This window comes from Corvus kubaryi, unplaced genomic scaffold, assembly GCF_017639235.1.
Source record: "Corvus kubaryi isolate FWS band 111438036 unplaced genomic scaffold, C.kubaryi_AGA036_p1.0 70, whole genome shotgun sequence".
NCBI lineage: Eukaryota > Metazoa > Chordata > Aves > Passeriformes > Corvidae > Corvus > Corvus kubaryi.
The window spans coordinates 4,086,694-4,099,196 of NW_024582058.1; the positions used below are offsets into that span (position 1 = coordinate 4,086,694).

The 12,503-nt window shown below is 45.2% G+C and overlaps 2 protein-coding genes across 2 annotated transcripts in view; both read right to left on the bottom strand.

The window, feature by feature from the left end:
• Positions 1-976: 976 nt before the first annotated feature.
• Positions 977-10,667, bottom strand: LOC121674762 (activator of 90 kDa heat shock protein ATPase homolog 2-like). The gene is made up of 9 exons (XM_042049341.1): positions 10,533-10,667; positions 10,247-10,437; positions 6,485-6,570; positions 5,753-5,867; positions 4,341-4,429; positions 4,010-4,132; positions 3,132-3,233; positions 2,278-2,329; positions 977-2,032 (listed from the first exon to the last, which is right to left on the bottom strand). The coding sequence occupies exons 1-9, from the start codon at positions 10,610-10,612 to the stop codon at positions 1,857-1,859; spliced, it is 1,014 nt and encodes a 337-aa protein (XP_041905275.1). The 5' UTR covers positions 10,613-10,667; the 3' UTR covers positions 977-1,856.
• Positions 10,668-11,050: 383 nt separating this feature from the next.
• Positions 11,051-12,503, bottom strand: part of LOC121674758 (protocadherin Fat 4-like) — a 41,569-nt gene continuing 40,116 nt past the window's right edge. The window contains exons 43-44 of the mRNA XM_042049333.1: positions 12,019-12,229; positions 11,051-11,543 (exon numbers count right to left, since the gene is read on the bottom strand). Of these exons, the coding sequence (XP_041905267.1) occupies positions 11,331-11,543; positions 12,019-12,229 (424 nt within the window). The 3' untranslated portion in view covers positions 11,051-11,330. The remainder of the gene's footprint in view (positions 11,544-12,018; positions 12,230-12,503) is intronic.

Consider the following 12,503-nt stretch of genomic DNA (forward strand, 5'->3'; position numbering starts at 1 on the left):
AGCCTCTCCTCTGGCACTCAAACTGCTGAGATCTGTAAAGAATTTTGGCCATAATCTCATAAATCATGTTCTTCCTATTGAATTATTTTTCCCTTTGCCTTTCTCAGCTAATTAATCATCTAACATTTTTTACTTTTTATTGGAAAGTCTAGGAGAAATTTTAGCACCAATCTTGGAGGGGCATGGGGCTGTTCCTCCTCATTTTCCAGGGGTTTTGGCAGCCCCACACCTGGAGCAGGGACTGCAACACTGGAAGCACAAGTAAGTCCTGTCTTTTTTAATACCAGTGATTGGCAATTGCTCCATTGCAGTGAGGTCAGGGAGACAGGAAAATTCAGAGGAAACCTGTTTGTGACCCACAGAGGGAAGGGGATTTCAGTCACGAGGGAAAATGGGTGAGGCACAATTCCCAGAGTACTGGGGCTGCAACTTCACTGTTTGAAGAAACTTGCAATTGCATAGAACCACCTACTCTCAAGTATTAAATTGTTGCAAAATCTCTTCAACCATCTACCCACAGACCTGCTGAAGCCTGAACTGTCTTAAACCTTAATTTCCCTTTGTCAACCATTACCCTAAATCATTTTTGTATTCAGAACATCAGGCTTTTCTTCCTTGAGTATTGAGGGGGGAAAAAAGGTAGCTAAATTTTGAGCATTGAGAAGCAGATCCTAAAATACAACACAACTGAAGAGGTTGTTCCCCACCCACCACCTGGACACCTAAAGCAGCAGCAGCAGCAGTGCAACACCCAGGAACTGCTCTGTGCCTCTCCTGTCCCTGTGGGGCTTTGTTCTGGTTACTTCCAGGAGACCCTGGCATGTAGCAAGGAGCAGCACCTCTGTCTCCTCTGGATCATAGCTTTTTGGTGGTAAGGTTGCCAAGTGCTGGCATTGTGTAAAAATAAAAAATATAGGACTTATCTTCTAAGAAACCTGATTTAGTGTGGCAGGATCAGTGTATGGAGAAAAGCAGCTTGATGCAAAGTCACATTTTTATTGAGCCAAGCATGTTTTTCCAAAGGCAGCCTGCCCTGTTGTGGCCAGTTTGTTTCAGATTGTAGATTTCATTTGTACACTTTACTTATGAAGCACTTCAGAACTAAGTTATCCTTGCTCACCTCAAGATGGTTTAATTAGAAATTACAATGTGTTCCTGTCAAAATTCTCTTAACAGTTGTTCTCTCTGAGGTACAGCAGTGCAGAGGGCTGTAAATCATTTCAGTGGAAGGTTTTACAAAGCTGCAGAAAGAAAGCACTATTACTGTTTGTTTCTTCCTAAATAAATGTCACACGGAGGTCAAGGACGGGAGTACAGTGCATGCAGACCTAATAATTACATGACATTGTTCATTATCTTTCCTAAAACTGCAACTGGAAAGAGTCTGCAGTGAAAAGCATCTAGCAAGAGGCTGTAAATGATACCCCCATTTCTTGAAATGGAGCAGCAGTTTTGTAATCCGTTTCAGCTCACCTCTGCTGGGAACTCCGTCTCCTACAGGGATTTAATTTTGCCACTTGATACACTGAATATTAAGGAACTGGAAATGTTTCCTATTGATTGGTGTAGCTCACCTACCTCTGAGGGCAGGACTCACTGCAGCTGAATCATTGTCACTCTCTGAAGCTGCAGGCAAGCAGAACAGAGATCACTGTCCCCAAGTAAAGCTGTTTATATACACAGTCTGACTTGCCTCTCATTCCCTAAAAACCCGTAAATAGCACTTAAACTATGTACAGTCTCATAGAAGTGGGTCTTTATTCTTCCCACAAATAAATTATATATATATTTTTTTAGAAAACCAAATGTTAACAAAGTATAAAAAGTAATGCCCTAACAAAACTACAGTGCTGTTATCATTCCATGTTGGCTTTAGACTGCTGCAGTAAAGTATGTATTTCTTCAAAATATTGATTCTTCCAACATTGTCTTGTACTCTCTTCATGGGACACAGGAACCCCTTTGCATTCCAGCTCCAGTTCCGACTGAGCCACCAGGTTCTGGAAGTTCAAGGCCACTGTTGCATAATGTTCTGAGGGAAGAAAACAGGACCCTTCAGTGAAGTGGTTTTTAAAGAATGACTCCTGTTGTTGTTGCTGATTCCCTCTCTGCTCCGCCCGTCTGAGCACAGCCTCTTTTCACAGCTCGCTGGGCTGGGCTGTTCTCCGAAGGACACACACCAAGGAAGTGTCCAGCTAAGGCTGTTCCCTGCCAGCTTTGGTCCTTCCCCCTGCCAAGGAGCCCTCCAATGACAGAGAGATCCTTGGAAAAACTCACCATCAGGCCAGCTCCTACACCGCCACTTCAGGACAATTCTTTGGCTTGGGACCTGGGGGAAGATAAGAAGGTTCTCCTCATTAGCAGGGGAGAGAATTCCCATTACAGTTCTCCCTGAAATACAGGGAGAGGAGCATTACCTTATGGAATATGGGACACATGCATGTAAACAAGACCAAGGTTGGGGTTTGTTTTTGAAATAAACTCTTTTCATGGAGGTCTCGTGTGCTGCATTCCACTGTTACGGTTTTGCCGTGGGAAAAGACCAGGATTCACTGGTTACTGCATATAAAACACTGATTTTCTTGCAGACTTTGAAACAAGGACAAGCCCAGTTTTCCCCACTGAAATTTTGAAGTGTGACAGAGTGATTGTGTTACACAACCCAGCCTGGCCCAATGCACAAGTCGGGCACTCCTGCAGATGAAAATGATTTTTCATTTTCAAGGACATTTCAAAAATGCAGCTGAGCTCTAATTATCAGGTTTTCCCTTCTAGTTGCACCAGCGTTCAGTTGGGACAGGGTAACATTTGCCCTGAATAGAACAGAGCTCATTTCCCCAGTTAAAAAGGGATACAGATTTGGGAGATAAACCTTAAACCTGCTTTCTCCCTCCTCTTAGTTACAAAGGATTGTGCTGGGTTTTCTCCTCCCCATGCAGGTCCTTAGGTGTGGTCAGCCCTGGCTCTGTTAATGGGACAGAGAAGCCACACAACAAAAGAGCAACTGTTTGGCTTTGAAACACAGGAATATGCACTAGAGAAACTGAAATTCACAAAATGACGCTGCTTTGTAGCTCAGGGAAGAAGCCACCACCCCCTCCCCATTTTGGAAGCAGAGAGGAGCTTTTTACCAGTTCTGTGTATTCCCCGCTGACACAGCCCTCAAACATCTGAAGTTTGCCTCCTTTCTCTGCTTCAATCACAGCTGGGCATTTGGAGAACTTCTGTACCAACTAGCAAAAAAGAACAGAGCACAAAATGCACCATGCTGGGAGACAAGGGCGGGGTGCTGAAGGAATTAACACTGATACGCATCGGGCTTCTCGATTTTACACAGCCTTGCTGGGGTGGTGGCAGGGGCCAGTGCGGTGCCACAGTGAGACTGCAACTGCTGAGAAACTTGCACTGGCAGCCCCAGGCCAGCACAGACTCTGCCCCCAGCACATACACAGGCACAGACACCACTGGCTGGGCCCAGAGTGGGACAGGAGGGAAATGGAGCAGCAGCTTTAGGAAGGTGCAGAAGAGCTGCCAAGATCCATTTCTATTTCCCAGAGGTAGCCCTGGGATTGTAATTTAAAGTTCTCCAACACCAGCCCAGACTCTTGAAGGACACAAACCCAAAATTAGCGTTTGTGTATTTCATACCCTATAAGCAACAGTATCATCACCACCCGTAATTAATCTAATTAACCTGCAAGCTATGGGTAACAGCAGTGCCAGTACTGAGCCCCTCAGGCTCCTGAGCAACACCTACAGCAAACAGCAAAGCTTTTGGTAAGGACAGCACATTGAAGCTGCACCCAAACCACATAAAGATGCAGCTTCACTTTGAGTACTTGGCTTTGCTAAGGTAACAACTGGCAAAAACAGGTCTAAGGCAACCTAATAAACTCTCATCAGATGGAATCTCTACTTGACACAGTGACTGTGACACGTCTATTACACAGCACTTCAGCTGCATCAACATCCACATTCAGTTAAAATGCCTCCTGAAAGTATCACTTACCTCCTTCTTTGTGAAGATGCTGTAAAGTTCATCAGCTGGAGAGTTGAAGACTTCCCTCATATGTATCTTCACTGTTGGAATTTTCACTCCAACCATATCCAGAGACTGTGGTGTAACAGCATCCTGCAAAGAAAAAAAAAAATATTGACAGGATTGAGTGTGACATCTTAACACTTACAACATTCTGGCAGGGCAGGACTGTTAGCACCTGCACATTCTCAAACACAGAGTGTGAATACATGGTAATTATACAGTGTATTTCTGTATTTACTCAGCAGGATTATTAATCAGGAGTCTCTAAATCCAGTGAAGAAACCTGAAGCCAACATACCTGCATCGTGCTCCCACTTGGTTTTCGCTCTGTGGCCAGTTCCTGACCAACGGGAGCTTTTGTTGGCAGAATCATTCCCAAGGTGAACTCTGCAGTGAAGAAAAGCACTTTCCAGTGTGAAATTGAGCTGTTCAACCCCCCCAACATCCACATACACAGTGAAGATCACCAAAACCCCGGGGAATGGGTATAACTGCAGGAGCACTGAATAAAACTCCAGTTTCCCCAGTTTCCCTTTCTGTTTCCATCAGGAACAGACCTAAGAGCAATTTCCCTTAAAAAGGCTTTTCTGAGTTACCTGACCCCAAATCAGTAACATCTGCACAGACTTCTGGCAGCACAGCAGATGTTCAGATCAAAGAGCAATAATACCCAAAGAAATTCTTCTAAACTGGGAGGAAACTAAATACAGAATGAGAGCCATCCCTGTCAGAGGCTGCTTCCCTTTGAGTTTCCAGTGTTAAAGAACCTTTGGATGCCCTAAAAATCATACACAGTCATTTCTCAAGCCAAAAATTGCTGGATCCAACTTGGGAAAATTACACAGCATTTGACAAAAAAAAAAAAAAGAGGTAATAATTTAACAAAGTAGTGCACAGTCACAGAGATGCACCTGATAACAGTTTGATTACAGTAAGTTGCAAATGCATCAACTCCAAATTTTTTACATACACACACACATCCTTTCTCATTTTTAAGGGACAGTTTCACAGGAATGAAAGCAACAAGGATTAAAATGAGTTGAGAGCAAACATCTGCCTAGAAAATAGGAATTATCTTTGAGAATTTTTTGAGCCCACTTTGCTAGCTGTAATTCACAAAAATACCACAGTTCAAAAAATAGAAAGGGAAATTTAAATTTGGTTCACCTTTGGTTTAGAAGAGCAAGTGAAAATTTATAAATTTAGTAATAGTTTGGGATAATAAAACCTTAGTTTCTCAAACCATTATGGCAAGCTTAAGGATGAGCAGAGACTGTAATTGTAGAGTGGAAAAACAGAAATAAAGACAGCATTTCAGAAATTCCAGGAAATAACTAATTTAATTAATAACTAAAACAAAGGGACACAAAAATAAGGCAGCAGTTCAGGCAAGGAAGGCAGTTTTTTAAAATTAGGTAACAAAATAAATCCTAATAGTGGCCAATCCTAGTATTGCCAAGCTGAGCCCTGGCAGGGCCTGTGTGACCCAGCACAGCCTCAGTCACTGCAGAACCTTCTGGACAGGGCCACATTTGAGAGCAAGAAAGATCCTGAGTGTCAGGACTCTCTTATTTCATCTCAGCTGGTGACACTTAAAAATAAAACCAGTGCAGACCCAGGGATCTGTCAGTATCAGACCAAGCTGTTCAGGAGAGGTGCCTGCACAGGAACACTCCCAAGGAGCTGATTAATTCACCTGGTTTAATTTACCTGTTTTAAGTGCTTTCAGATAGTCCCTCAGGGCCTCTCTGACTTTGGTGGTTCCTTCAGTTCTCATCAGGTCCTTCAGAACATCACCTTCCCCTTTCTTCTTGCTAACATTTATCTAGAAACAGAAAAATTACAGCATCTGAGAGACCACAGTCATGAGCCTTTTGGGTTCTGGCAACAAAGGATAGCATTTGGGCTTTGTTTACTATGCTCAGAGGACAGCTGCAATTTCAAATTCATGATCCTGGATTAGCCAACCTTTGCTAAAAATAAGTCCTCTTAAGACATAAATAAATGTAGAACCTCCACTCAGTCCAGTTGATCAAGTACAGCCAAGAGCTGCTTCTCAGCAGAGGCTGAAGGATGTGTGAAGCCCAGTATCAACCCCTACCCGACCAACACAGGGACTCCATAAGCTCTTAGGGCTGCGAGTGGTTTGCTGTGTTGGCTTGGGGTTTGTTCAAGACTACAAAGCAGAGTTCTTCTCAAATTTGTAGTTAAAATATCATCACAATAATTAGCAAAGCAAACCGTGCACATTCCTCACTGGAAAATTTGAGAACAGAACAAGGCATTATTCCCAGTATAATAAACAAAAGCATGAAATAAACTATGCACATGTAATCATCCCATTTAATAACGGGATATATCAAAATATGATGCCTAGATGTTGATTAATGCTTTATTTAAGGATTGTGGACCTATATAGCCATACCAGTGTTGCACACCTACCTCTGTATCATCTACCTCATTTTCTTCTGACAGGTTAGGAATTTCAACAGATCCCTTATGTTTCTCACCAGACTCTTTCACTGTACCTGTATTAACATAATGAATTCTTAAATGCATCATTAAAAACTATTTCCCCCACAGCAAGAGTTTTACACTTGGAGCTCAGCTGTACAAAGGTGTTACCTGAAGGGAGTTGCCTCAAGGCTGATTTAAAGGAACTGAACAGCAACCTGAGCCTTTCCTGGGAGCTGGATTCCCTATCCAGGTGCACCAAGGGATGGACACGGACCCACCTGCTCCCTGCACTGCTCTCCCCTGCAGTTGTCACCTGCTCTAACACCTTTAAAGCCTGCCACCAAAACTGAATATGCATCTAAGGGTGGGTAGGGGAAAATCATCTCCTCCTCCCCTGTGTCCGCTCAGGATGCAGCAGCTCCCTGGAATGCTGACCATGGCCTCTTCACTTGTGTGAAAGCTCCCACCACGCAGGCATGTCACCAGGAAACATACATGTGGTATAATGGAGACATACACAATTGACAGTTTTTAAAATAAGAAATTCACACGCATATTCAGAGCGCTTGATGTTACTTTTAACCATGTTACGATCACTGTACACTGCAGAGAGACTCGGCAAGGACAAGAATTAAGCTCCACTTCTGCATACTTCAGGGCCACGGCCCACCCCAATGAGCTGTCCCTGTGCTGCTCTGCCTCAGATCCCCACTGCAAAAATTGAATTTAAGGTCTGAGGCTTTTTTCATTACACTGAAGACTCTCCACCTTTGCCTTGCAAAAGCGTTTTGTTATTTAAATTAACTCACTAATTCGATCACGATAAAATCTCTTCAGAAAGCAACAACAGAAACATGCAGGTCTGTCAGCTCAGTGTCAGAACATAAAAAATCTAACACGATGCTTCATCAGCAAAACTCTCAATTCCAACAGCCCAGGGCTGAGCACGGCTGCAGAAGGGGAATTATCATGAAGGCAGATGCATTATTTCTGGGGATTCCCACTTTCACGGGAGCCACCTGGATCCCACTGTTCCTTAACATCACTCTCATTATTTAAATTACTTCCCTGAGCCCCCATGAGATCGTGAGGCACCGACAGAACCCAACTGGTCGAGATCCCAGTGAGGGACTCAAACAAACGCCCAGGTGTTTCCTGGCAAGGAGAAGGTGAAGGGCTATCGGTAACACCAAGTGCAAAGATCCCTCCCCACTCGGGTCTGAGGCAATGAGGGACTGATTGCACAACATGCTCAGTCTGTTAATCCACAACTGCACAGCCACATCCACGCAGGGACAGCTGAACTAGACCTCGGAGTCTCCCAGGAGAACCTGTCACTCAGTGAAGCCATGGCAACTGGTTAATGCCATCCTTGAAACACTCCTGGGCCCACACAGCCACCTCAGTGTGCTCTTCCCTGCCCCTTCCAAGCACCAGGATGAGTTCAGGAAAACCACACAACGTCGTCTTTGCAGACAATAAAGCCAGTCTTATTTTTGGCTGCTCTCCACAGAAAGGAGGTGCAGGCATGCAGGAAGGAGTTTTGGGGAGCAGAACACAAACCTGACTTCAACTAATCCTATTAGCAATTTTCACAACTCTTAAAATAGAGTTTCACAAAGAACAGTGAACAATGTCTGTGCTGGGCAGCAAAGTCCAACCAGTGAGCAAACAGAGCTGGTGGTTCAACATGACACAGCTGCAGCTCTGCATTTTCAGTACCACTGTAATGCAAACAAAGCTTTATTACCTTTTTATCAAACAATCAAATTATCTGTTGGAATTCCATTGGAATAAATTATATTTTGGTTTCCTGCCAATCCAGTGTGAAGCACACACCTCAGAAAGACCCACCTATAACAACACACTGTTGAGATACCTGCTTTAAAAGGACAAATGAGTTTTCACAAAGTTTCCATCACAATGTGGAATAAGCCATTAAAATCCTCTAACAAATGATAGAACAGCCATTTTGCTCAGTTTAAGTGCCATTAAGTACCCTCAGTTCCTCACTTTGTTTCTCCCTTATCTAAATTCCTAAGAACGATGTTTTTCCAACACTGGACTTTCCAAACCAGCTGCAAATCTCAGGATTTTTATCATTTGTCCTTACATAGCCACATTTTAATCATAGCTTGAAGTCCTAGTTATCCTTGAAGACTTGTAGAACTAATTACAGCAATTACAATTTTTAGCAGTTCAGTCTGAACTCTCACTTCTAATTTAGAGCTCTCAAAACACACAACACGATGGCTATCACAGAAAAAATCATCAGCCTCTGGGTTTTTTTAGAATTTCCTGTGTAGTAGCCAACTTCTTTAAAATTAAGCTCTCAAAGCCACGATTCACTCAGTGTAGCAAAGCACCCAGCACAAGTCAGAGCTGTCTCTAAACCCTGAGCAGCACAAAGACCTTGCAGAGAAACAGTTTAGAAAGAACCTACGTAGCAATACAAACAAAATACTGTCTGCCTGCTTCTAACTTTATACTGAAATAAGCCACACAAAGCCAAACTAACCTGTGTTTAAAGCTTAAGGTGATTTTAGCTGAACTTACAGAAGTCAAAAAGCTGATTACAATAGTTTTATCTACACTGATTTCAACTGCACTAGAGTACAATATTTGCCTTGCTCTCTCAACATTGACATCTCAACTCTAAGTATGTTCTTAGTTTATAACACACTTGGAACATTTAAAACTATCTAAAACAAACAGTGGTACTTCATTTAAAGTCCCCTCTTATTGTAAGAGCAGACTTCAATTCCAGATCTGGTCTCAGCAATATTCCAGTCAGGCAAACCCACACACCCGAGATCTAAGAAATAAGTATTTGGGGAAGCACTGCCTGTCACTCAGCACTGCAATATCCAGGGACATTCCATCAGCTGCTCCTGATTCTTACTCCACTGCAAGACACGGGCCACATTTTGCTGTCACGTTTTAGGCATCTAATAAATGGAAGTAATTCCTTGGTATCACCAAAAACCGAACTGCAAACGAAGAGCTTGTCATGGGACAAGCACAGCAGAGGGCAACTCCAAGAGCTGGGACTGCAAACGGATATGGCACCAAAAAAAAAAAAATACACATGCACAGCCCCCGGTATCCCAAATAATTAACTATTATTTCGATTTCCCACTGAAGAGTTTTATCCTCCTGTAATTCCTAATCCTCAATGTAAGTTACAGTTAGTTTTCGGAAACAGCTGTAATCTGACGTTTCCTAGGTGTTCCTGCTCTCCACAGGCACGGAGCACACAGCTGAAATTGGGAGCTGTAAATCTGGGCACAGTGGAACTAAACCAGCCCCGGCACTCTGCTGTCAATACCGCCACACTGCAGGCATTTACTTCTTGCACAGCCAAGTGAGTAACCCTGCGCTGATACACGGGGCACGCAGTGCTAAGGAATATGGGGTGGGAAAAGCCTGGCTGAAGGAGAAAGAGCCAAGCTCGGGTTTCAAGGTTATTTAAGAATACGCATTTATCCAGGCCCACGTGGCTCCCCCACTCTCCCCACGACTCTGAGTCACTGCAGTTCACCGAGACATTCGCGTTTTCCCAGCCCGGAGGGGACAGGTTCCTCTGCACAGGGATGGCTCCCGCTGGCAGCAGGAACCATCACAGACCCCACGGCACCCGTGCCAATGCCACCTCCCCGGCGGGGCCGCGCCGGGCCCGGTCCCCGGGACACGCTGCCATGGCCGGCAGTCCCCGCGGAGCCCCTCGCATCCCCCTTTCCCCGGTACCTTTCCAGCTGAGGCGCAGGTTCCACTCGTAGAAGAAGATGAGTTTCCCTTTGCGGCTGTTGCAGGACGCTTCGCCCTCCACGTGTTTGAGGTCGCCGATCTCGCAGCGCCCGGCCTCGCCCTCCACCACCAGCCCCTCCAGCACCTCCTTCAGCTTCCTCTTGGACCAGCTGGTCGCGTCCCGCTCCGTCCTGCCCCGGGAGCGGCGGGGTCAGCGCCAGCCGCCCCGCTCCCCCCACCCCTTCCCCGCATCCCGCGCCCGTTCCCGCCGCATCCCGGCGCTCACCAGTGCCAGTTGTTCACGTTGGTGGCGTCCGCGCGCTCCTCCACGATCCAGCGCGGGTCCCCCTGTCCCCACTTGGCCATGGCGCTGCCCCGGCCCCGCCGCGGCGCCGCCTCCCCCCGCTCCCTGCCGGCCGCTTCCGCCGGCACCGCCAGAAGGTGCCAGAAACTTCCCCGCCCCGCCGGAGGAGGAGGAGGAGGAGGAAGGCGAGGCTCTGCCCTGCCCTTCCTCCCGGCGCGGAGGGCGGAGGGAGCGGGGCCGCAACGCCCCGAGCCCTCGCACCGTTCTGGGTCTCACCGGCCGCTGCTCCGCTCCTGTGCCCAGGAAAAGCCGCTCCTCCGGGGCTGCTCCCGGCTCCGGGGGAAGGCACCGCCTAACTGGAAAAGAGGAGAGAAAAAAATAAGAAAAGGAAAACAGGAAAATGAGAAAACAGACTCTCGTTTTCAAACACTGCGGCGGACACTTCTGTGGAAAAGAACAGAATAATTGATGTCACAAAATTACTCCATCTGAAGCAATGACACTGCACAGGAATCGGGTTTATTGTCTTGCCCATTTAACACGTGCCGAGAGAAATTAAATACACTGTGAGGCAGCGCTGCTGCTGGGGAAGCAACCCTGCAGTACAGCACTGCAGCCCTTCCCTCATATTGCTCGTTCTCGTCCTTATCCATCCTTACAACAGAAGCAGAATTAAAATCTGGATAACATTCCCATATTCTTATTGCTCATTTAATTCTGAGCTGTTCCAATGAGTCTCATTGTGGTTTTTCTAAGAATTTTCTTCATCGAGTGTTCTTATCAGACAGATACATCATCACCAGGCTTGTCATCTTCAGAATCATCATCTTCAGGCTCATCATCTCCAAGTTCATCATCTCCAGGCTCTGTGTCCAAAATCACTGCCACCTCTGAAAATTTTACTCCTTTCAGTTCTTTCTCAGGGGCAGGCAATGTGGGATGAGGTGTTAAGGAAAGAGCTGGCTTCTGGTACATGTCTGTCACAAAGGAATCCTGCAAAAAAGTGTGACACAGGTGAGGCAGAAAGCTACAAATGGTTGAGTGTGGACAAATTATAAGCAGTGGAAATCATAAAATTGTGAGCCCTTTACTGTACACATTCCGTGAAGATAGAAGGAAGTCATCAGTTCTGGATCGAAGTCCTGCTCCTTCTGCTAGGCAGGGACAAACAGCCCCTCCTCTATGATTTTTTATAGGATCATAGAATGGTTTGGGGTGGAAGGGACCCTAAGAGATAGTCAGCTCCACCCCACCTGCCATGGGCAGGGACACCTTGAACTAGACAAAGTTGCTCCAAGCCCTGTCCAGCCTGGCCTTGAACATTTCCAGGGAGTACTTCACAAGATTTTTTTTTTTTTTTTTTTTTTTTGTTCCATCAGATTAACTTTCTTGATAATTCCTTCAGTTATTTGATGAATAACAATAGAATACTTTTCACTCCATGCTTTGCAATCAAAAAGCTCATTACCTGTTTTGTTGTGAATCCTGCAGTGGGCTGGGCCTCCACATTTCTACTTTCAGCAGCTTTTTCAGGTGCTCCATTTTGCTCACTTTCACTCTTGTAATCCAGCAGCACTGTGTCCAGGTAATTGTCTTTTTCAGGGGCCTGAATTTCATCTTTTTCAGCATCATCTCCTCTGGTGCGTTCCAGGTTGTCAAATGATATCATCTCAGTTCTCCTGAGAGAGTTAAGAGAATTCACAGCACCTTGAGCTAAGACAAAATCTCAGCCTCTCTACAACTAAGAGCAGCATGTGCACTGATCTCAAAATCAGTGGGATTTTACCCAGGGAAATGTTAAGTAGCTTCTTGGATCCTGAAGGTTCTTCTCTGCATCAAGATTAACAATTTGCTAAAGAGTAAGTAGGAATTTGCCTTTGATAGAAGATTAAAGGGTATTAACTTCCTTCAAGTGTAGAGACTTTTAACTTCTCATTTTAAGGGTCTTTAAAA